Here is a 25,324-nt window from a genome sequence, read left to right on the forward strand (position 1 = left end):
AGCAGCACATCGGTAGTGCAGTGTGGTAATCTGAAGACTAGTGGGTTCGGTACTTACTAGGTGGCTCAAAACTGGATCTGGCCCCAAGCCAAAGGAACAAAAGTCTCAGGGGAAAAAAAATAACCACCTGGTTGAAATTATTGTGACCAAAGCAAAACTGGATATTGCACCTAGGGTCCCTATAGTCCAATCCGTGAGGATTGTGGGATGTAGGGAGACCAGAGCACAGAATGTACAGATGAAGGAATCCGTCTGTAAGTGGAGAAGTGCTTGGGTTTTGGCACCAGAGGGCGCCCTGAGCTGTCACTCATAATTATGGGTGCTCGTAAAACCAGTGTCCAGGTGCCCTAGGCCAGGCTGGATAGCCACCTGCCAGCCTCCCTAGGTTGCAGTCCTTGCTGTGTCCAAATAGCCTTTCCTACCACACCCAGTAGCCACCGGGGTCCCATAACTAGAGTGCCTTCACGGTGTGACCTGGCCAGGCAAGTGGGAAACAGGCCAGATTTTCATGGTCCTGTCACATGAAAAGGTTATGGCTACTTTAAGTAAAGTCAAAAACAAAACAAACAAAACCTTCCTTATTTGTTAGAAGGAAGCCCACAAGAGCCTGCTTGCCCTTTGACAGCCCAAGGAATGCTTTTTTTTTTTTTTTTTTTTTTTTTTTTGGTTAAGCCATTTGGAGTGAAACACTAAGCCCCAATAACAGTGATTGGTTTTCCTTATTGCTTATGGAAAAGGAGGGTGGTCAAACTTCCAGGCCACCAACGTGGAAATACATGGCCCCGATACTGTTAATAGGTTCTGCTACCACCTATTTAGTCCCTCATTCCTTCTAAGAGGAAAAGATTATCCCTTCTGGTTCTCAGGGAGCCCCATAAACCAATATCCATTGAACACCTTCTCTCGGCCAAGAGTGCTATATGGATTATCCCTCAACAATAGTGAAGGGGAAATAATATTTTTCTAATTTTACAACTGAAGAATAGGCCTCAAGAGAGCGTAGTAGCCTGGCCAACTTCACTTCTCTAGTGTCACAGAGGGTGGAATTTGAGCCCAGATCGGCCCAATTCCAGAGCAAGTGCTCCTTTCCACCATACTATGCTACTATACAGAACAACCAAATCTGCATTGGTCTTTGGACCAGGGTACACAGGTGAGCCAAAATCAGAGAGTTTCATTCTTGAACATGCTCACCTCATGCCAGGCGCTAAATTGACTAGCATAGCAAAGAAGGTGCATGATCTCTCAGTGCTCTTCCACCATGTCTGACTGTGACCCCTGGGCCTGGGTCAGAGCCATATCCAAGAGGTAGAGAGGCATTTGGAGCATTCATACCAACTGCATTTCTCACCATCAGCACCTCAAAGGGAACAGCAGAGGGGACAAGAACACTTGTCTCTGGAAAAAAATATGTCCATGACCCAAACAGCTGTCCCCAGTGCCCAATCTAAGAGAGCAGGTGGTAATTCCATGCCTCCGTAAAAGGGCCAAATTGAATGAGAGGAAAAAAACTTGGCTACCTGGCCATGGCAGTTCTCAGCATGACCTCCCTTTGGCTAGATTGGAACTCTAAGTTGTGTGATTTTGCTCTTGGACAAAATACCAAGAGGCTGAAGGTGCCAAAAGCATGGTAGGGACATGTTCGTTCTGAGCTGTTCTGAAGGAATTCAAACCGGGCAAACAACACAGCTTCCTTTCACCAGTCTACAGGGATCAATGGGCAAGGTAAGTACACATCCAATGTCAGCAAAGGGCCTTCACCCAGGGGCTAAGACCCTAGGGCCCTAGAGAGATCCTGGCAACAACAAGGCATGTTGGAGCCAATGACCACCCAAGGTCTCGAAGGCCAGAGCTCTTTATCACATCACATACATTGCCAAGCACAAGAAGTATAGCACTTAATGCAGGAAGGAGTTTTATTCACCATTTGGTACAGGAACCCAATTACATCTTAGGAGAGTTTGAAGCACTGGAGTAGAACCAAAATCCCAGAAGAGGTACTGGGAGCAAACAATAGCTTAGGTGAAAGACAATTACAGCATTGGGGGGTGGGGTGGAATGCAGCAAAGGGATACATACACAGGGAGCCACTGCTTAGAAGTTTCTGTCACACTTTTTGACTCATTGAAAATGCCTCCAGTGAGTTTGGTCTCCCTGGAAGGAAAACTAAGCAGGTGAGGACAATCCTAGCTCCAGTGCAACCAGCCTTGACCTCCCACACTGCAACGCAGACCTTCAGAATCGGTTCTCAGTGCTGGTCCCACTGGCTTAGAGAGGGCTGCAGGTGGCAGGGGCACAGCTTGGCCCAAGGACACGGGAAGCAGCCGTAGAGCAGGGATTGATGGGGAGTCTGCCGGGAAAGAGAGGAAGAGTTAGACACAGGGAATAAAAAAGATGTCTCAGTGATGCAAAGGGAGGGCAAGACCAAAGGGTAAAGGACAGGTCTGCCACCAAGTCATATAGCCCAATGATATCTGTATGAACAGTTCCTCCTCCACTCTCATCTATGTCTCTCCACATCCAGGAGTCCTCTGGGGGAGACTACTGCTTATGTAACAGTCCACCCATAGTATAATCTACAGACCCCAGGAAAGCTGGTGTGTCACTAAGCCTGTGTGCACAGGGAGGCTTGTTCTTTATGATGAGATCTCCTTCCACAATGACATCAGTTATTGCTGAAGAATCCCCTGATAGTCAGGTGAATGGCTTGGCCAGAAATTGACCCGATCACACCTACTTGCAATCCTCACTCTCCAGAAGTTTCCGGTACGTGGCAATCTCACACTCCAGCCGAGCCTTGACATCCAGCAGCACCTGGTACTCCTGGTTCTGCCGCTCCAGGTCACCCCGGATCTCAGACAGCTGCTCCTCCACGTTGCTGATCAGGATCTGCATCTGCGCCAGCTCCGTGCCAAAACGGGCATCGGCTTCACACAGAGAGTTCTGCAGACAGTCTTTCTGTAATACCAAAGACAGAACCAGATGGAAAATTGTGGACTGCAGCCCCCAGTCTCTCCAGTAAGTCTGTGACACCCCAAGGTGTTGCCAGGCCTGGAGAACAACCTAGCTCCTGTTAGCACTCCTCAGCTGGAAGAACTAATGACGTGCCATTGCTCATCATTGTAGACCTCAGGATAAATTTGCAGGACCTCGCTCATCTGAAGGAATGTTCATTCCCTCAGCAGCCACATCTATGAGAAAGTTCTTGCAAAGGCAAGGAACTCAAGGTTTGAACTGTGTCCTGGTCTGTACTTAAGGGAGGCAGGGACTGAACCAGGAACTGCTCTTGGGAATGGGAACCAGGCTGAGTCTTCCAGGTGTGCAAAGGAGCTCACCAGTGTGTGCTGGGCCTGAAGCTCCACCTCCAGGGCGTTCACCGTGCGTCTCAGCTCCAGGATCTCCGACTGGCAGCACCGCAACTCCTCAGAGCAGGACATGTCCTGCTGGCTGATGCTCTCAGACTGAAGCACAAGTGCACAGAGACATGATCAGCAGCCTGCCCGTGTGGAAGCCCGGGTCCCTCCCTGCACCGAGGCAGCACCCTCACCTGATCTTGGAACCACTCCTCCACATCATTGCGGCTGGTCTGCACCATGGCCTCATAGTGGCACCTCATGTCCTCCAGCACTCTGCCCAGGTCCACGGTGGGCTCAACATCCAGCTTAATCTGGAGCTTGTCCCCCAGCTGCCCCCTCAGAATGCTCACTTCCTGTAGGAACAGAAAGATCCACACCCTAAGTGAGGAAAGGCTTTTTGACAGAGCAGATGACACCTGAACCCCTCCCCAGACAAGCAGCATGAGAGGCGACCCCACTCATGCACTGACATGAGAGGTCTTGCCCATGGTCCACGGGGAGAATCCATTTGGACACCTTCCTATATAGACAAGGCAAATCTTTACAGACCAGAAACTCCCCCTCTGCCACATCCCACACAATCAGTCTGACTGCCAGACCCGGATCAACCCTTCATCCTGATGCCAAGTGAACCCCAGGTTTAACCCTAGAGCCCCAGGGTGAGCAGTGCTCCCTTTCCTGGCCAGTGCCTTCCCCATAGGTCTGCATCCCCAGGACCACACCTGTTCGTGGTTCCTCTTGAGGCAGAGCAGCTCCTCCTTCAGGGACTCCTGCTGGGCCTCCAGGTCAGCCTTGGCCAGGCTCAGGTCATCCATGAGCTTGTGCATCCCACACATGTCCGCCTCTACCACCTGGCGCAGGGAGAGCTCACTCTCATGTCTTCCAGCACAGGAGATGCAAGGTTAGTAGGATGCCAAAGATAGCCTCTCTCAGCCTTCCCTTGTTCCCACCTACTTGGATCCTCATTTCTTCAATTAATCAACATCCACCATGTTAGATCCTGTACTACAGAGCTCATGGTCAGGACAAATATCATTATGCCCATTGGATGGGACTGAATGGGAAACTGAGGCTCAAAAAGAATAAATGGATTATGCAGGATTGTATACCTTAGTTAATAGTAAATACATGGATTCAACCAAAGTATTCAAACTTCAATGAAGTGTTCATTCTGCTATAAAAGAGTCATTTAGCCAGGAAAAAGAATAGCCTTAAAATAAGCCTTCTGGACCTACAGTTTGTTGGTTTACCCCATGGATTGATTATTTCACATGATTTTTATGCCTTCCTCATTTATTTAATTGCAACTCTACCAAGGACCTACAGTGACAATTCCTCCCACTGATAAATTTGGCCAAGAGTCAGCACATCTGTCAACAATCAATGCACTGAAAGTTTATTCTTGCAATGACTCGATTTTGTTTCTGGCTATCTAACACAAAGCTCTCTTTTCTTCTAGATGTGGGGAGAAAATGACATAGAACCTGACCAATCTAGATGATTCTTCCTCTTTCTGTTTCAATGCTTTTGTTCTCTTTTTCCTATATAAGGACCATTTCTAGTAATAGGTTAAAGTTGGTTTGGAAAGGAAGAAAGTGAACACCTATGTAATGATCTATTCATGCTTCTAGTCAGCAACAATTTTCAAACACCTACTTTGGGCCAGTACCATGATGGGCAGCTAGAAATAGAACAGATAAAAGGAGTCACTTTGAACTCTCTTCCAGCCCGACTTACTTGATTCTAAAGTCATCAGCAGCCAGCTTGGCATTGTCAATTTGGATAACCATTCTGGTATTCTCAGCCTTGCTACACAGGATCTGAGGAAAACCAGGAAGACAGTTCATACACAAAACATCATAACCTGGGCCCCAGCTCTACAGGTGGCAGTACACTCACACTCAAGGGAATCCAAGAACCCAAAGCTCCCTGAACCTTCAGTGGCTTCTTGCCTGCCAGGCCCTACCACCTTGCTCAGCCCCATCACCTCCCAAGCTACTCCAAACCTCACCTTCTGCTGGAGCTCCTTGATGGTCTGAAAGTAGGACTGGTAGTCTGGACACACAGTGGACTCATGGCATTTGCTTGACTCTCGGATCTTGGTCTCCAGCTCCTCATTGTCCCTCTCCAGCTGACGCACCTTCTCCAGGTAGTTGGCCAGGCGATCATTCAGGAACTGCATGGTCACCTTCTCATGGCCATTGGGAGCGCCTTCCCCATAGTTCTCACAGACTCCAATGTTGCCAGGAATGTTGCGGGTCCCTGGCAAGGGGCAAGCAGTTTGGCAGCTGTGGGGCATACAGAGGCTGGGTTGGCCCAGAGGGGTTGCCCCAACACGTGGTCGGTTGGCATGTGCAATGGTGGCCAACAGGCACAGAGATGAAGCGTTGCCCTCTGACCCAGGCTGGCCTCCAATGTCAGTGCAGGGGCCACAGACATTTGTTGCTGTAGGCATCTTGGTGCTGCCCAGACAGTGGGATGAGTTGATGTAGCAGGAAGTCATGGTGTTGGGCTGAGGGTGCACAGAAGGTTCAGAGCAGCTGGGAAGGCCAAGCCACTGAGTGTGACAATCCCCTATCCTCCTGGGCCTTTTATACCCCATCCCAGGTGGGTGTTGGCTCCATGCTTTGACCTCAGGGCCTTGATTCTCTACCTATTGTTGTACCGTCATCCTGTTACTCAGCTGTTGAGTTTACCATTAAGAGTTCCTTGCCTCATTAAAGGAATGTTGATGAAGTTGAGGTGCCCTTTGCTTTTTGATATTAGTTGTCTATTGAGGAAAGGTCAGAGATTTATATTACTACTTAACAATCACTAGCAGTTAATTCAACTGCCAGATGTCCTCTTTCTGGACTGGGCCAGGGTCTCTGTGGATTTGGCCACACTTAAGGATTAAATCTTTTGGTCAGTGATTGTGTAGCAAGAGGGACAATGAATCTATAACCTATGCTTAGACTCACCCAGACTTTCCTTTGTTTTGGGGGGTTTTGTTAAGATTTTATTTATTTGTTCATGAGAGAAACAGAGAGAGAGGCAGAGACACAGGCAGAGGGAGAAGCAGGCTCCCTATAGGGAGCCTGATACAGGACTTGATCCCAGGACCCCGGAATCACAACCTGAGCCAAAGGCAGATGCTCAACCACTGAGCCACACAGGTGCCCCCGCACAGCATTTCCTTTGAACAGAAACACCAGTTTATAAAACTGGTAAGTCTACAGATACTTAATTATTGTCAAGTCCCATTTCTTCTTTCTTCTCTCCTTTATACTGCACACTCCCCTTGAGAAGCTTTAAAGCATCAATGCATCCAGAATCTTTTGCACTAGCTAAGTTTTGGTTGACTAGTCAGAATTCATTTTCAATCATTCACCTGTTCAGCATGTTTCCAGAACATTCCCTAGAACTCAAGGAGTGAGCTGGTTCTTGAATATGCAATGGCCCCTGTTCATCAGGAGAAAACAGTACCCCAGAAATCTCAGGAAGTCTTAAACAAAATTGAATGAGAGCCATAGACTAAAGAGTTGGTGAAAGAGAGGATCCATGGTCCTGACCAAGGATGTATCTAGAGAGAAGCTACTGACAAACAAACAAAAAACTTTATTTGATCTAGAAAAAGGAACTGGGACCAGAGTTCAAGGGATATTTAAAGAAAACTTCAAGAACCAACATTTATGAGGATGTAAGGTGTAACAGCAATTGTATAGTATTCTTTCCTACTTAATCCTTACTACTGGGAGGCAGCTAGACATATCCTGGGCATGCAAATGAAGAAACTAAAGTCCATTTTCTGATTCACAGAGGAATAAATTGGCAAGAGCTTGATTCAGTCTCATGTCTATAGAGTCCATTCATTTTCTTGCCACACCGCCATGACCCCCAGTTAGAACAACCTGTGTGCTGCCTGCCTGTGCTGTTGCTTTGTTACAGGAGACTTAGTTGTTGGCAAGAAGCTGAGTGAAAAGAAATAAAACATCTGGGGGCACCTGGGTGGCTCAGTGGTTGAGCATCTGCTTTTGGCTCAGGTCGTGATCACGCAGTCCTGGAATCGAGTCCCACATGGGGTTCCCGGTAGAGAGCCTGCTTCTCCCTCTGCCTATGTCTGTGTGTGTGTGTGTGTGTGTGTGTGTCTCATGAATTAATAAATAAAATCTTAAAAAAAGAAATAAAATATCTGAAGGTCTTTGCATTCTAGCAAGAGAAGATGTTTAGACACGGAACAGAGAGGACAAAAAAAAAATTGCACATAGAAAAGTCATACTCAAAATCAAGTCCAAAATAGACCTCACATCCCGGAGATTTTTGTTAGGGCCAAGGAACCAAAGCAACCATGTGCTGTGGGGTCAGGAGTTGCCCTTCCAGAGTGCTGGAAGGAAAGTAGAGGGACCCATAGACAGAGGAAAAGCTAATCAGATAACACCGCAGAAGAGTATAATTAGGTGTCTTCTCTAATCTCTAAATTCAAGAACAACTTTCTCCAAGAAAACCAAATGGGAGGCAGTGGATGTGAGTATTGGTAAAATCTGGGCTCTTAGAATTCTCTCAAAAAGAAATAAAGAAATCTGGAATTCTTCCTAAAGAGAAAACCCACTCTGGGGTCAGTGCCAGTTATCCTGAGGTCACCACTGACCCCTTACAAACACTGTAATTAGAAGACATCACCAGACCTGGCCTTCTCATCCTTCAGAGGCCTCTGGGTGCAATCTGCATATGTTGCATCTTCAAACACCCCTTTATTTCTCTCTTGCCTCATCACCATGCATCACTTTAATCCAGAGAATTGGACCATTACAATCATTTCCTTTGATTTGCTAAGTAGGCTCCACCTTTTGGCCCTATCCCCTGGCAGGATTTGTCCTCTTGACTGAAATTATGGTTCCTTCCATCTCAGGACACACACCTCTTTTTACTTCTTAGGCTTCACAACTGGAGTGTTGATGCCCTCACTGACACCCCTCTCTAAAGCCCTGACTTGGGCTCAGCATGATCTGTTCTGCATAATGACACTGATGCCACCTGTTGCTCTTAAAGAAGTGGATTCTTCTGATTTTCTTTTGTCTCAAAGGAACTGGCAGGAAGTGGAAGGCATGAGGCAGGTGTTTGAGACACACTCTGCTGTGCCAGCTGGGAAGGAGCCCATCCTTGACATCCCAGGCTGCCTCCTTTCACCCCCTATTAAGGGTCCCTGGCCCCTGAGAACAACGTACGAGCCAGGTTGCCTTAAAGAAGTCCTGGAGATGAAGCATGAAGAGAGATGAACTCCAGCAGCCCTCCATTCACAGGGGCCATCGCAGATGGAGTCAAAGTTTTGGATTTGCAGTTTGTCTTCAGGGGGAGGTGGGACACTGAGTCCAGAACAGCATCATTCAATGCCATGATATTGGGACCTACTGAGACAACTCTGTGTGAAAAAGAAAGCAGTGAAGTCGGAGTAGCCCATGGGATTCGGGTCTGGTCTGCAGCCATTTTACCTGTTGCAAGGGGGAGATTCTGAGAGTGTCTAAGAAAGCAGGCACTGTCCACACACAGCATTCACTGCGTGTGTTGCACCAGGAAGAGGTTGACAGACCACAACAGGTGATCCCTCCTGGCACAGCTGTGCCTGTATACCCTCAGATGCTCTGGGCAAGGAGACAGGGGTTCCACGACTGACATCCTCAGGGTTCTTTGTGATCTCAAGAGTCCACGTTGAGAAGCTTTGAAAAAGACAGAAAGCTGACATCATCTTCTCTATTAGGTGGGATTTTATGATATGATTTCTTAGAAATCTTTAGTCTGATTTTAAGGGTCTTTATTAGTAGTAGTCTGCTTTATTCTTGACTCAGGTCTCCAGGTCATCAGAGACTAGCTGACAAAAACAATTGTCTGCACTTCCTCATCCCATCATCCTCTGATGCCAGGGTTCCTTTATCCACATTCTAGGGCAGCACATTTGACCTTGTTTATCTCCTACCCGGGCCCATTACAAAGCCTTTAATGCAGGATAGTAGCATGGTGAAAGCCAAGAACTCTGGAGCCAGCCTGCCTGGATTCAGAATCGGGTTCTGTGAAAACTTGGCCTGGTGGCTTGACCTCTCTGTGCTGTGGTTTCCACACATGCAAAATGGAAGCAGTCATAGCATCTAGCTCATAGATTTGTTTTAATTGTTAAAGAATCTGATATTTAATATTTAAATGATCTGTAAATCATTTGAAATAATGTCCAGCACATGGCACAGGAAACACTATAAATAAGTGTTAGCTGGGCTTTTTTCAAGTGGCCTTTAATCATCGGTTTAGATGCACACATCATTTAAAATTCAAAAATGCTTATTAAATTACCCTTTTGTACCTATTTAAATTAGCAAAGATCAAAAAGGTTAATGTCACGATGTTGGCAAAGTATAGAAAAAACAGGTATTGTCAAACACTGTAGAAGGAGTGGGCAGTAAATCATGCAGCCTCTTCGAGGCAGTTTAGCAGTACTTATGCAAATGACAGCTGCCCATACTCGATGACCCAATAATTCCACTTCCAGAAATTATCCCAGATGCACTTACATAGACACATATACAAGGATAATAAAAATGTTTATTGCAATATCTAGGAAGTCATGGCAGACTCAAGAGAAATGGGACACTCACCAAAAGAAGCCTGGTTAAGTGCATTGTAGTACATGCATATAGTGAAAAAGTTTGTAGCCCCTGCACAGAATGAGGTAAGTATAGATAGATATATAGATATACTAACATAGAAATGGCACCTACAGTGTAAGTTTCAGTGAAGAAAGGGCCAAATGCGGAACAAGATGCCCGGTAGGCTACTTTTTATATTTACCCAAAGGGGGGTCTATGTAGGCTTACATTTATGGGGAGAAGGAATCTCAGACCATAAAGTCAGGTGTGAAAAATATGTAACTTTATTTTCTTGTGTTTGAACTAAATTGTATTTTCAATCTTCATCCCACACGACACCGGCTGGCAGAACCTTTTTTGTTTAATAATAAATTTATTTTTCATTGGTCTTCAATTTGCCAACATACAGAATAACACCCAGTGCTCATCCCGTCAAGTGCCCCCCTCAGTGCCCGCCACCCAGTCACCCCCACCCCCACCCTTCTCCCCTTCCATCACCCCTAGTTCGTTTCCCAGAGTTAGGAGTCTTTATGTTCTGTCTCCCTTTCTGATATTTCCCACACATTTCTTCTCCCTTCCCTTATATTCTCTTTCACTATTATTTATATTCCCCAAATGAATGAGTCCATGTAATGTTTGTCCTTCTCCGATTGACTCATTTCACTCAGCATAATACCCTCCAGTTCCATTCACGTTGAAGCAAATGGTGGGTATTTGTCGTTTCTAATGGCTGAGTAATATTCCATTGTATACATAGACCACATCTCCTTTATCCATTCATCTTTCGATGGACACCGAGGCTCCTTCCACACTTTGGCTATTGTGGACATTGCTGCTATAAACATTGGGGTGTAGGTGTCCCGTCGTTTCACTGCATCTGCATCTTTGGGGTAAATCCCCAGCAGTGCAATTGCTGGGTCGTAGGGAAGGTCTATTTTTAACTCTTTGAGGAACCTCCACACAGTTTTCCAGAGTGGCTGCACCATTTCACATTCCCACCAACAGTGTAAGAGGGTTCCCTTTTCTCCGCATCCTCTCCAACATTTGTGGTTTCCTGCCTTGTTAATTTTCCCCATTCTCACTGGTGTGAGGTGGTATCTCATTGTGGTTTTGATTTGTACTTCCCTGAGGGCCAGTGATGCAGAGCGTTTTCGCATGTGCTTGTTGGCCATGTCTATGTCTTACTCTGTGAGATTTCTGTTCATGTCTTTTTCCCATTTCATGATTGGATTGTTTGTTTCTTTGGTGTTGAGTTTAAGAAGTTCTTTATAGATCTTGGATACTAGCCCTTTATCTGATACGTCACTTGAAAATATCTTCTCCCATTCTGTAGGTTGTCTTTGAGTTTTGTTGACTGTATCCTTTGCTGTGCAAAAGCTTCTTATTTTGATGAAGTCCCAATAGTTCATTTTTGCTTTTGTTTCATTTGCCTTCGTGGATGTATCTTGCAAGAAGTTATTGTGGCCGAGTTCAAAAAGGGTGTTGCCTGTGTTCTCCTCTAGGATTTTGATGGAATCTTGTCTCACATTTAGATCTTTCATCCATTTTGAGTTTATCTTTGTGTATGGTGAAAGAGAGTAATCTAGTTTCATTCTTCTGCATGTGGCTGTCCAATTTTCCCAGCACCATTTATTGAAGAGACTTTCTTCCAGTGGATAGTCTTTCCTCCTTTATCGAATATTAGTTAACCATAAAGTTGAGGGTCCACTCCTGGATCCTCTATTCTGTTCCATTGATCTATGTGTCCGTTTTTGTGCCAGTACCACACTGTCTTGATGACCACAGCTTTGTAGTACAACCTGAAATCTGGCATTGTGATGCCCCCAGCTATGGTTTTCTTTTCTAAAATTCCCCTGGCTATTCGGGGTCTTTTCTGATTCCACACAAATCTTAAAATAATTTGTTCTAACTCTCTGAAGAAACTCCATGGTATTTTGATAGGGATTGCATTAAACGTGTAAATTGCCCTGGGTAACATTGACATTTTCACAATATTAATTCCGGCTGGCAGAACCTTAATCTCGTTATCTCAAGGATCCCATTTCAAGAGGCTGCCCCATGTTCCAGAGGCCTGTTTCCCAGAATATTGGGAGACAGGAGGTGGGTAGGGATGGGCCCTTGGATTTTCCTCCATCCACACTGCAGAAGAGACCCATGTGGGTTCTCAGCTACCAGAACACCCAGTGATGCTAGGGCATCATCATCATCACCCACATGGCCCTTGAGCTCTCAGGCTTCCCTTTGCTCTGTCCATGATCCTCTCTGATGCACAGTCTTATTTCAGCTTTGATACCACTCTGGGCCTCAGGATTGTCTATGACATTTTCTTTGGCCCTTCTGTGCAGACTCCCCTGGGGGTCTTGGTACCTCTCCAGCTCTATTTGGGAAAGGAAGAACAGATATCCTCTGATCCTACATCCCTCAACCTATTATCCTCCTGCCCTTGACTCTGTATCCCAGTCTGGGATAAAGGGGTAGGACAAGCAGGGGATCCACCAGCATCTAAATTCTCTTCCCTTCCCCTCCTCTTCATTCCCAGACCCCGGCATGCCTTCCTCTAACCAGAGGGTGAGATGTTTCCCCATACTTGTCTCATCCAAGTCCATTCTCTCATCAACACGGGGATTGGCCTCATGAGACTCAAAACCTGCCTTCTGCTATGCCAACCCTCTCCCTAATCACTGAGTGCTGCTTGGGCTACAGCTACTAGAAGAGCCCCAGAGTACAAGGAAATATATTGAGGACCATCTATTAGAATCTCAAAATATTCCCCCTCCTCCCTTGGATAGATATGGAAACTAATTTGTGGAGGAGGACTATTTGCATGGTGTAGGCTTCACTTATGTTTCAAGTTTTTACAGAATGTATGTTCTATGCATATAATTCTTGTAAGCAATATTTTAAAGAAGCTTTTCTACAAACAAAAAATGCTTGGTATTTTGTGAGTTTGGACACCCTTGGGTTCCATTTCCCCTTTCAGAAGTCTATGACTTTTGTACTCAACTGGTTGGGTTCAGAAGTTGTTCTGGCCCAGTGTTCAGAAGCCCCTTTGCCTTCCACAGCCTCATATTTGAGTGATGACTCTGGATGAGGAGGTCCCTGGGACATTGAACTAGGCACCATCTCCTCCAACCTGTGCCCCCATAAGCTTGTGGATTTCCCCTCAATGTTAGGAGTCTATTCCTCTGAGCTTCCCAGGGGACCATATACTATGGATGTAAAGTTAACAAATCTCTCACTGACCTGGCTGGAGATAGTCCTGGGACAAAGGTACGTTTAATGGAAAGGAGAACAATGCAATATAGAAAATTGTAGAGTGGATGACCAGGAAGTCGGGAAAATATGAAATTCTAAGTCATTGTCAAACCATTTATTTGGCCCACTTGAATTTCTGAATAAACCCTTATAGAATTATTTATTTGGCCTATTTCATAGATTTTATGCAATATAGATAAGGAAATATTGGTGTGCCTGGGTGGCTCTGTCAGTTGAGCGTTCAACTCTTAATTTCAGCTCAGGCCATGATCTCAGGGTTGTGAGATTGAGCCCTGCATCGGGCTCTGTGTTCTGCATGGAATCTCCTTGTCCCTCCTCCCTCTCTCTCTCTCTCCCTCCCTCTGCCCTTCCCCCTGTTCACACACATGTGTGCACTCTCACTCTCTCTCTCTCGAACAAATAAATATTTTTTAATTAGAGAAATATTGACACTGCATTATTTTGCACATTGACAATCTATTATTAAATACCTTAACTCTGAAACATTCTGAAGGTCAAGTATAACCCTGAGGGTTCATGTTCCTCAACTCAAGAATTGCCTTCAAAAAAAAAAAAAAAAAAGAGTTGCCTTCAAGTGGAAGCTTCCTCCCACTTTATAGGGCATTTGATCAGTTCCTCTTCTCCACTCACACTGAATCCTCAGTTTACCTTAAACGTAGCCCTCTTCATAGTGGGCTTTGTTGCTGGCTTATGTGGAAGACGCTCAGACCCAGGGATTTTGCCTTATTATTTTTGTCTTGTTTATCTCTGTAATTCTCAACAGAACATCTGACTCACAGGTAATGCTCAATCAATGAACACGTAAAAGAAAAAACTAAATTAGCTCAGCTATAGAGCAAATCATACTCAGTTTTATCCTCCACAGTGCTTGGTGCATGGTGATGCTTGTTGCTCCAATGATAGAAAATCCTTGACTTCTGGGACACCTGGGTGGCTCAGTGGTTGAGCATTTGCCTTTGGCTCAGGGCATGATCCTGAGGTGCCAGGATCGAATCCCACATCAGGTTCCCCTGAAGGAACCTGCTTCTCCCTCTACCTATGTCTCTACCTGTCTCTCTCTCTGTCTCTCTCTCTCATAAATAAATAAATAAATAAATAAATAAATAAATAAATAAATAAATAAATAAATAAAATCTTTAAAAAAAAAAAGGAAAATCCTTGACTTCTAAACCCTGTAGTCCTAAATCAAATCAGAATTAGGATAACATTTGTTTTCATCTAGGAACACAATTCAATTAAAAGTCCTACAGACCTTTGAAATGTAGATCACACTGAATTATATGTTTAACCCATGTCCTTTTGGGAAAAGCTTAGAATTATTTATGACAGAACCAATTGCTTTGGTTTTACTGGGAATAGTCAGTCCTTTTCTGCTAATGACATACTCTCCCCTCAAAAGCCATCCTTTATCCCTTCCCAGATACTGATTTGATGCATGAAATGTTCAACACAGACAAGGCATTTAGGAGGAGTTAGACAGCAGTAAGCTGGGGGAAGACTAGCTTATTCAGGAACTGACAATACACTGTCCCATAAAGTTTGTACTAAATAAATAAAACAAATTACACAATTTCGATGACCTTTTCCAAATTACATTATGTCAGTGATCTTAAGTATGAAAAACCGGGACACCCAAAGCTCACATTACAAGGTCTCCCTGTGTCTTTTTTTTTATTATTCAAGTATAGTTAACATACAATGTAATATTAGTTCCAGGTTTATAATAGAGTAATTCAACAATTCTATACATTACTCAGCTCCTCATGATAAGTGTACTCCTAATCCCTTTTATCTAGTTTACCTGTCCTCCCATCTATATGTCCTCTGGCAACCACTAGTTTATTCTCTGTATTTAAGGGTCAGGTTTTCTGTTTGTCTTTTTTTTTCCTTTGTTCATTTGTTTTGTTTCTTAACCTCCACATATGAGTAAAATCATACACTATTTGTCTTTCTCAGACTGACATTTCACTTAGCGTTATACCCTCTAGGTCCAACCATTATTGTTGCAATGGCAAGATCTCATTCTTTTTCTGGCTGAGTAATATTCCATTAAATACCACCTATTCTTTATCCATTCATCTATCGATGGACACTTGGATTGCTTCCATATCTTGGCTAGTATAGATAATGCTGCAATAAACGTAAGGGTGCATATATCTTTTCAAATTAGTGTTTTCCCTTTCTTGGGGTAAATACCCAGTAATGGAACTATTGCATCATATGGTGATTCTGTTTTTAATTTTTTGAGGAAAGAAGGTCCCTCTTTATTTTTTTTTATTTTTTATTGGAGTTCAATTTGCCAACATATAGCATAACACCCAGTGCTCATCCTGCCAAGTGCCCCCCTCAGTGCCCATCACCCAGTCACCCCAACCCTCCACCCACTTCCCCTTCCACTACCCCTTTTTCATTTCCCAGAGTTAGGTGTCTCTCATGTTGTCTCACTTTCACTGATATTTACACTCATTTTCTCTTCTTTCCCTTTATTCCTTTACATAATTTTCATATTCCCCAAATGAATGAGACCATATAATGTTTGTCCTTTTCCGATTGACTTATTTCACTCAGCATAATACCCTCCAGGTCCCTCCACGTTGAAACAAATAGTGGGTATTTGTCATTTCTAATGGCTGAGTAATATTCCATTGTATACATAGACCACATCTTCTTTATCCATTCATCTTTCGATGGACACCGAGGCTCCTTCCACACTTTGGCTATTGTGGACATTGCTGCTATAAATATCGGGGTGCAGGTGTCCCGGCGTTTCATTGCATCTGCATCTTTGGGGTAAATCCCCAGCAGTGCAATTGCTGGGTCGTAGGGCAGATCTATTTTTAACTTTTGAGGAACCTCCACACAGTTTTCCAGAGTGGCTGCACCATTTCACATTCCTACCAACAGTGCAAGAGGGTTCCCCTTTCTCCACATCCTCTCCAACATTTGTGGTTTCCTGCCTTGTTAATTTTCCCCATTCTCACTGGTGTGAGGTGGTATCTCATTGTGGTTTTGATTTGTATTTCCCTGATGGCAAGTGATGTGGAGTATTTTCTCATGTGCTTGTTGGCCATGTCTATGTCTTCCTCTGTGAGATTTCTCTTCATGTCTTTCGCCCATTTCATGATTGGATTGTTTGTTTCTTTGGTGTTGAGTTTAATAAGTTCTTTATAGATCTTGGATACTAGCCCTTTATCTGATATGTCATTTGAAAATATCTTCTCCCATTCTGTAGGTTGTCTTTTAGTTTTGATGACTGTTTCTTTTGCTGTGCAGAAGCTTCTTATCTTGATGAAGTCCCAATAATTCATTTTTGCTTTTGTTTCTCTTGCCTTCATGAACATATCTTGCAAGAAGTTGCTGTGGCCAAGTTCAAAAAGGGTGCTGCCTGTGTTCTCCTCTAGGATTTTGATGGAATCTTGTCTCACATTTAGATCTTTCATCCCTTTTGAGTTTTTATTTGTGTATGGTGTGAGAGAATCAGAAAAGACCCTGAATAGCCAGGGGAGTATTAAAAAATAAAACCAAAAAAAATAAAAATAAAAATAAATAAAAAAATAAAAAAATAAAATAAATAAATAAATAAAAAATAAAACCATAGCTGGGGGCATCACGATGCCAGATTTCAGGTTGTACTACAAAGCTGTGGTCATCAAGACAGTGTGGTACTAGCACAAAAACAGACACATAGATTAATGGAACAGAAGAATAGAGACTCCAGAAGTGGACCCTCAACTTTATGGTCAACTAATATTTGACAAAGCAGGAAAGACTATCCACTGGAAAAAAGACAGTCTCTTCAATAAATGCTGGGAAAATTGGACAGCCACATGCAGAAGAATGAAACTAGACCATTCTCTTACGCCATACACAAAGGTCCCTCTTTAAAAAGCATCTCAATCACTCAAAGAAGCAGAGGATAAATACGTTAAGTGATACAATGAGAGTTGCTTTGCAGCCAGTGCAATTTAGGCCTCAGTCCTGGCTCAGCCACTTGCCAAATCATATCTGTAATCAAGCTATTTAACTTCTGGGAGCTTCACTGCTTCGTATTTTAAAAGCAGTTATAATGTCTGACTATAAGAATGCTAGAGCATGACATTCTACTCCCAGGAAGAAGAGATAGCACTTACTATCAGGCAAGGGGAAGCCAGCAATATATAAAACTCCATTTTATTTTTTTATTTTTTTAATTGTTTTATTGGAGTTCAATTTGCCAACATATAGCATAACACCCAGGCTCATCCCACCAAGTGCTCCCCTCAGTGCCCATCACCCAGTCACCCCAAACCCCCACCCACCTCCCTTTCCACTACCCCTTGTTCATTTCCCAGAGTTAGGTGTCTCTCATGTAAAATTCCATTTTAAAACTGAGCAGTTATATTCAAATGTTTAACCATCAAAGAGGGAGAGAGCAAAGCAGATTCTGTGCGATGTAGATGTTGCTGTTCACAGGAAAGAAAGAAACGCACCAGGCACAGCGTCGGGGACTGAAGCTGGTCAAAAGCAGAAGCCCGGGTCTTTCCCAAAAGGCAGTGCTTCAGAGGTGGGCACCAACTCGGCAGGTCCCATCTCATTCATTTCACTTCTCAGAAAAAGTCAAAGCTGCAGAGGAAGCTTTCCAGCTCGGATCATGAGGGAAAAAACCAAGCCAGTTTCTGGCAAGACTCCTGTTTCTGCTTCTGCTCCCAACACAGGTCAGTCAACCCACTTCAGACAAAATGGCAACTTATCATGAGAAGTCCTTCCTGAAGGTCACCTATCGCCATCAGGACCACACTCGGAACTGGAAGCTGTAGTCCCTATATGCCAACAGGCAGTTTGTCCCCATGGAGACTAGGCTGCCTTGAACTATCCCAGTCTTTACTCTGATGTGGGTGGTTTAAGTGACTTCATTTCTCCCTGCTGCTTTTTCTCATATGATGGAACAAGGCCTGAGAAGCAGTGAGGCTGAAGAAGCTATTTTTTTTCAACCAGCTGTTAACCACATTTAGAAATCAGGACTGCAAATGAACATAATCTGCATTCCTGAAAAACAAAACCTCCAAAATGGAGATCTACAAGAATCACAGTGACCTGTAGAATTAATGAATGCCTCTGAGGTCAAGGGCATATTGTCCCATCACTCAACACTGGTGGATCCCAAGGGAGAAAAAGGAAATGAGAGGATCCATAAAATTGGGCCTCCTCTCCATGGGTGGATTCAATATTAGGGAGTTGCTAAGAAGGCTCTGCCCCTTTGAAGCAAAGTTTTCTCATGCTTTGAACTAATGCAAATACTGAAATAAAATTTGCTCTGGAAAGCAAATTATTAAGTGCACCATCTCATTTCTGATTGCATTAAGCTTCTAGAGGAAATTAATTTTAGCTGCCCAGAGGAAAAAGTCTGAAGCCATGGGTGAACTCTGAGCAGTCTGGCTCAGCTCTCACATTCCTAAGTATATGACATTGGCTCTAAATGAGGCTAATATGGTGCTGTCTCCTTTTCGGGCTTTTTAAATTTCTGCCATCTCATTTACCCATAGAATCCATGACAGATCTAGAATGTAAGTAGGAAAAATGACATACCCTTCATTTTATAGCAGGGAAAAATGCTGAATTAAGTGATGATTCTCAAGGCCCATAACAAGTCAGAGATAAAGTCAGGAAGACACATTCATCCTTTTAACAGATGTTTATTAAGCATCTACTCTTTATCAAGCAGTGAGCTAGGCTCTGGGGAAGCAGCAGTGTACAATGCTGATCTTCAAGAAGCATTTTAATGAGAAAACAATGGAGAAGCAGGCAATTTTAGCTGTTGAGGGCTACCATGGTGACAGTAAGCAGGACAGAGAGTGACAAGGCTGTAATCATTGTGGACGGATGGCCAAGCAGGAGCTCTTGGAGGGAGTGACATTTCTTCTGAGCCCTGAGTAGTAAGGAGAAGGAAAGCATTCTAGGGAGGAGGAAAAGCAGGGACCAGTCTCAGGGACACCCAAGGAATGCACTGGCCAATGTGGCGGCATCATGGTGAGGAAGGGAGAGAGTGGTGAGACATAAGGTGGGAGCACAGAAGGTAAGCAAGAAGAAAAATTTTGGAAATATTGTAGATATATTTTCCATTACCCTAAATCATCATGCCCAACAGTGTGGTCTATTGAATCAATAGGTTTTAATATTTCAGGAGAAAGTACTAGAAAATATAAAGTCATTGTTCAAATGTTACTGTCAAATTAGATGAAGAGAGGTGTAGCCAGCCAATAGGTAAGAGAGTCAAGATTTCTAGAGAAGAGAGATTTTTTTAATCTGAAAGTTCCCTTTACAGAGCAAGAGGCAAGACCGGTCCTTTGGTCAGATAGGACTCTGAGTGGAGAGAGCTGAGATCTGATACAAGGGAAGCTCTTAACTTACCCTAGAGAGGAAATGGAGCCACTTCAAAAGCAGGGAGGCAGGATGAAAGGAGAAAGGAAATAGAGGAGGAAGTGGTCAGATATGTAGTATCTAGTTCCTTTGCTCCCTCTCTGGAGCCATTATCTGAGGCTGCAGATGTTAGATGGAATCAGTTGGAGGGAATCCCAAACAGTGAAGTTTGTTCTTCACTTTCCTGGCCACAAACTGGAAATTTTCAAACTAAAATTGGTGTTTTGAAATGCAAATGCAATTTCAGGTCCCACCCCATCCTCTCCCCAAGATACTTTTTCAATCTGATCCTATGCCTGAGTATCTTCAATGTAGATATTCCCAAGCCACCACTGGTGGTTGGGATCCAGCCACTGAGGTCATGAAACTTATCTGGGAAAATCTGGAACTGAGAAGGAAGCCTCCCAACCAAGATTCCACTTCTCCTGATATTCTGTCACCTTTGGAAAGGCCTCTACGTACAAAAAGTCAGCAATAGTTAGAAACCGAGTGCCTGCATATATAAAAAGCATTTCTCCTTGGGCATCCCCTTGCTTTAACTGCCCCTGCTGGTGCGTGGGCATTCAAAACCGGCTCCCGGTGTTGGCTCCACAGGCTGACCCGGACACAAAAGTGGGGCAGGGGGCACAGCTTGGACGAGTTGCACAGGGGGATGTGACACAGGAGGCAGCAGTGGAGCATGGATTGCAGGGGAGTCTGTGGAGAGATAGAGAAGGTGAACAAAGTTAGAGGTGGGAAATGAGTGATATGTGATGGAGCACAAAGAAGAAGTCCCCACTCCAAAACCACAGGACAAACCGGGTGGCAGGCATAAAGGAGGGCACAAGATGAGATGAGCACTGGGTGTTATACTATATGTTGGCATATTGAATTTAAATAAAATAAATAAAACTATAGGACAATGACCCAATGGAACCCCTGGCCATTGATCTCTACTATGCACCCTTATGACTAGACTGAGTGATCTTAAAATGCCTTCCCCAATCATATATTCTATATGAGAATCAGATTCTCTCCTATAGGTATAAAATACAAAGAATGATTGACAAGAGAGCAAAATCAAGTCCAACAAATTTGTTGGGTTCTATATGCAAATCTCCTACTCAAGGAACAGTTATATGTCTTCTCTCCCCAGTCAACAGCTACACCAAGTAGCCCCACTGGAGACCTGGCAATGGTCTGAACGGACAGTCTCTCCCTTAACACTATGTCAATGATGCACAGAGTGAGGAGATTAAAGGGCAATGGGTCATTCAGCAGAAGCATACACCACCTTCCTCTTTGTAGACAGCACAACTATTGCCCTGAGAGTCTCATTTGAACTGACCAAATGACTTGGCCAAGTGCCTAGATCACACCTACTTGCAATCCTCACTCTCCAGAAGTTTCCGGTATGTGTTGATCTCACACTCCAACCGAGCCTTAACGTCCAGCAGCACCTGGTACTCCTGGTTCTGCCGCTCCAGGTCACCCCGGATCTCAGACAGCTGCTCCTCCACGTTGCTAATCAGGATCTGCATCTGCGCCAGCTCCGTGCCAAAACGGGCATCGGCTTCACACAGAGAGTTCTGCAGACAGTCTTTCTGTAATACCAAAGACAGAACCAGATGGAAAATCGTGGACTGCAGCCCCCAGTCTCTCCAGTAAGACTGTGACACCCCAAGGTGTTGCCAGGCCTGGAGAACAACCTAGCTCCTGTTAGCACTCCTCAGCTGGAAGAACTAATGACGTGCCATTGCTCATCATTGTAGACCTCAGGATAAATTTGCAGGACCTCGCTCATCTGAAGGAATGTTCATTCTCTCAGCAACCACATCTATGAGAAAGTTCTTGCAAAGGCAAGGAACTCAAGGTTTGAACTGTGTCCTGGTCTGTACTTAAGGGAGGCAGGGACTGAACCAGGAACTGCTCTTGGGAATGGGAACCAGGCTGAGTCTTCCAGGTGTGCAAAGGAGCTCACCAGTGTGTGCTGGGCCTGAAGCTCCACCTCCAGGGCGTTCACCGTGCGTCTCAGCTCCAGGATCTCCGACTGGCAGCACCGCAACTCCTCAGAGCAGGACATGTCCTGCTGGCTGATGCTCTCAGACTGAAGCACAAGTGCACAGAGACATGATCAGCAGCCTGCCCGTGTGGAAGCCCGGGTCCCTCCCTGCACCGAGGCAACACCCTCACCTGATCTTGGAACCACTCCTCCACATCATTGCGGCTGGTCTGCACCATGGCCTCATAGTGGCACCTCATGTCCTCCAGCACTCTGCCCAGGTCCACGGTGGGCTCAACATCCAGCTTAATCTGGAGCTTGTCCCCCAGCTGCCCCCTCAGAATGCTCACTTCCTGTAGGAACAGAAAGATCCACACCCTAAGTGAGGAAAGGCTTTTTGACAGAGCAGATGACACCTGAACCCCTCCCCAGACAAGCAGCATGAGAGGCGACCCCACTCATGCACTGACATGAGAGGTCTTGCCCATGGTCCACGGGGAGAATCCATTTGGACACCTTCCTATATAGACAAGGCAAATCTTTACAGACCAGAAACTCCCCCTCTGCCACATCCCACACAATCAGTCTGACTGCCAGACCTGGATCAACCCTTCATCCTGATGCCAAGTGAACCCCAGGTTTAACCCTAGAGCCCCAGGGTGAGCAGTGCTCCCTTTCCTGGCCAGTGCCTTCCCCATAGGTCTGCATCCCCAGGACCACACCTGTTCGTGGTTCCTCTTGAGGCAGAGCAGCTCCTCCTTCAGGGACTCCTGCTGGGCCTCCAGGTCAGCCTTGGCCAGGCTCAGGTCATCCATGAGCTTGTGCATCCCACACATGTCCGCCTCTACCATCTGGCGCAGGGAGAGCTCACTTTCGTGCCTGCCAGCACAGGAGATGCAAGGTTAGCAGGATGCCAAAGACAGCCCCTCTCAGCTGCCCCTAGTTTCCATTTCCTTCACCAACTGGGATTCTCATTTGCTCACTGTGCTCAACTCTGGCCTCAGAGATGAATTAGACTCAATCCCTCTACTCAATTGGCTCATGACCTAGAAAAGCACTCATAGCAGATATCATTTTATCATTGGCTTGAAGCAACTTTAATGCCAAAAGATTAACTGACTTGCCTACAATGTATCTTAGCATCCAGGACAGGGCTCACACTGCTGTGTGAGCTATCCTTTAACCAGGTTAAGCAACAACCAAGCACCACGTCAGTGATTTGCCCCCTTCATGCTTGTATTGGGCTATTTCTCTATATCTGATCTTTGTTTAGCAGAAACACCTGGTACCTGAGGACCCCATAGGTAAATCTGGACTTTGACCCATCTGTAAGGGGATCGTCTAACTTACATAAGAAATTCAACGACTGTCCTTACTCAGTTTATTCTTGAAATCACCTTATTCTGCCCCTAGTTAGTGAGCTCAGGCAGCCTTATCTTTAATTTTAGGAAAATAAATGAAGGAGGACTAACTCTGGGCTACACCATACACACTGAATTTGGTGGTGTTCTTTCTCGTCCTTTTACTCATTTTGTTTGTAATAAAAATTTCTATTTGGAGAATTTAGGAAAGAAGAAACAGGACAGTAATTCAGTCAATCAGGTATTTGGCCATTGGGACTTAGGGTGGAAGAAGGAGTCACTTTGAGCCTTCTTCAGGCCCTACTTACTTGATTCTAAAGTCATCAGCAGCCAGCTTGGCATTGTCCACTTGGATAATCAGCCTGGTATTCTCAGCCTTGCTACACAGGATCTGAGGAAAACCAAGAAGACAGTTCATACACAAAACATCATAACCTGGGCCCCAGCTCTACAGGTGGCAGTACACTCACACTCAAGGGAATCCAAGAACCCAAAGCTCCCTGAACCTTCAGTGGCTTCTTGCCTGCCAGGCCCTATCACCTTCCTCAGACCCAGCACTTCCCAAGCTACTCCAAACCTCACCTTCTGCTGGAGCTCCTCAATCGTCTGGAAGTAGGACTGGTAGTCTGGACACACAGTGGACTCATGGCATTTGCTTGACTCTCGGATCTTGGTCTCCAGCTCCTCATTGTCCCTCTCCAGCTGGCGCACCTTCTCCAGGTAGTTGGCCAGGCGATCATTCAGGAACTGCATGGTCACCTTCTCATGGCCATTGGGAGCGCCCTCCCCATAGTTCTCACAGACTCCAATGTTGCCAGGAATGTTGCGGGTCCCTGGCAAGGGGCAAGCAGTTTGGCAGCTGTGGGGCATACAGAGGCTGGGTTGGCCCAGAGGGGTTGCCCCAACACGTGGTCGGTTGGCATGTGCGATGGTGGCCGACAGGCACAGAGACGCAGCCTTGGCCTCTGACCCAGGCTGGCCTCCAATGTCAATGCAGGGGCCACAGACATTTGTTGCTGTAGGCATCTTGGTGCTGCCCAGACAGTGGGATGAGTTGATGTAGCAGGAAGTCATGGTGTTGGGCTGAGGGTGCACAGAAGGTTCAGAGCAGCTGGGAAGGCCAAGCCACTGAGTGTGACAATCCCCTATCCTCCTGGGCCTTTTATACCCCATCCCAGGTGGGTGTTGGCTCCATGCTTTGACCTCAGGGCCTTGATTCTCTACCTATTGTTGTACCGTCATCCTGTTACTCAGCTGTTGAGTTTACCATTAAGAGTTCCTTGCCTCATTAAAGGAATGTTGATGAAGTTGAGGTGCCCTTTGCTTTTTGATATTAAGCTGTCTGTTAATAGAAAGTCAGAAGCTTTTTATTATTTTTTCAAAGAACAAAATCCTTTTAGCCATCAGAGGTTTATTCCTTGACTATAGTTGGCCTCCTTGTTGATGTGCCCACACTGAAGTCATGACTGTTCCTGTTGGTCATTGAAGTGTCAGAAGAGATAAACCCCTCTGACCACAGTGGTGCTCACCTGGGCTAAAACTAACCCAGCCTTCCCTATTCAGGGAAGAGACTGCTTCTTTGCTGATAGATGCTATAGGTTTTGATTATCAAAATTTTCACATTTCTTCTTTAGTTTTCTGTTTTTCAAACTAAGGGGTTTCTTTAAGATTTTGTTTACTTATTTATTTGAAAGAGAGAGAGCATAAACTGGGGAAGAAGCAGACTCCCTGCTGAGTAGGAAGCCCAAAATGGGGCTCAATCTTAGAGCCCTGGGATCATAATTGGAGAGGAAAGCATACCGTGTAACCTACTGAGCCACGTAGGTGCCCCTCAAACTCAGTTTTAGGGTCAATAAAACTTTGATAAGTCCATTCATTCAGCACACATCTCCTGGCACATCCTATGTGCCAAGCACTGTGCCACACACATGCCATAAAGTTACTTAATCCTGATATAGTTTCTGCCCAGAAAGAAGCAACCCAAACTTGGGTAGCCATGGATGTTTTAAATAGGTTGTCTGAGAATCTCATCAGTTGAGGGTGACCCTGAACCTTGCCTGATCTGGACCAGGAAAGGTGAGTTCAATAAGCTAGAAACAAATAAAAATTAACAATAATCTTTTTTTAATCCCAAATAAGAACTTGGCCATGAAACTCAATGGACACTGAGTTATCAGAGTCAGTATTATCAGAGTCAGTATGGGGGAGTTTTTCCTACCTTACTTCCTTGATTCTAAGGTTCTTCACTGAGCACTTACCGTATGTGTTAGGGGATTTATCAAAAATATTGTTTAATCCTACCATTCTGTAAAGTGGATATTCTTAATTTTACAAAAGAAATAA

The 25,324-nt window shown here is 44.9% G+C and overlaps 2 protein-coding genes across 2 annotated transcripts; both read right to left on the reverse strand.

Moving 5' to 3' along the window:
• Nucleotides 1-2,180: 2,180 nt before the first annotated feature.
• Nucleotides 2,181-5,859, reverse strand: LOC144285355 (keratin, type I cuticular Ha8-like). The gene is made up of 7 exons (XM_077850472.1): nt 5,368-5,859; nt 5,094-5,176; nt 4,079-4,235; nt 3,548-3,709; nt 3,336-3,461; nt 2,738-2,958; nt 2,181-2,350 (listed from the first exon to the last, which is right to left on the reverse strand). Exons 1-7 carry the CDS (start codon nt 5,857-5,859, stop codon nt 2,269-2,271), a joined length of 1,323 nt encoding a protein of 440 aa, XP_077706598.1. The 3' UTR covers nt 2,181-2,268.
• Nucleotides 5,860-18,508: 12,649 nt separating this feature from the next.
• Nucleotides 18,509-24,055, reverse strand: LOC144285356 (keratin, type I cuticular Ha7-like). The gene is made up of 7 exons (XM_077850473.1): nt 23,564-24,055; nt 23,290-23,372; nt 22,343-22,499; nt 21,812-21,973; nt 21,600-21,725; nt 21,002-21,222; nt 18,509-20,335 (listed from the first exon to the last, which is right to left on the reverse strand). Exons 1-7 carry the CDS (start codon nt 24,053-24,055, stop codon nt 20,203-20,205), a joined length of 1,374 nt encoding a protein of 457 aa, XP_077706599.1. The 3' UTR covers nt 18,509-20,202.
• Nucleotides 24,056-25,324: the final 1,269 nt, after the last annotated feature.

This window comes from Canis aureus, chromosome 16 (assembly GCF_053574225.1).
Source record: "Canis aureus isolate CA01 chromosome 16, VMU_Caureus_v.1.0, whole genome shotgun sequence".
NCBI lineage: Eukaryota > Metazoa > Chordata > Mammalia > Carnivora > Canidae > Canis > Canis aureus.

Coding starts and splice junctions, on each gene's coding strand:
- LOC144285355 (XM_077850472.1), bottom strand. CDS start 5,859: ATGACTTCCTGCTACATCAACTCATCCCACTGTCTGGGCAGCACCAAG. Junction 5,177..5,367: donor TCAAGGAGCTCCAGCAGAAG/GTGAGGTTTGGA, acceptor GGTTTTCCTCAG/ATCCTGTGTAGCAAGGCTGA. Junction 4,236..5,093: donor GCTGATGACTTTAGAATCAA/GTAAGTCGGGCT, acceptor CTGTGCTGGAAG/ACATGAGAGTGAGCTCTCCC.
- LOC144285356 (XM_077850473.1), bottom strand. CDS start 24,055: ATGACTTCCTGCTACATCAACTCATCCCACTGTCTGGGCAGCACCAAG. Junction 23,373..23,563: donor TTGAGGAGCTCCAGCAGAAG/GTGAGGTTTGGA, acceptor GGTTTTCCTCAG/ATCCTGTGTAGCAAGGCTGA. Junction 21,223..21,599: donor TTCAGGCCCAGCACACACTG/GTGAGCTCCTTT, acceptor TTGGTATTACAG/AAAGACTGTCTGCAGAACTC.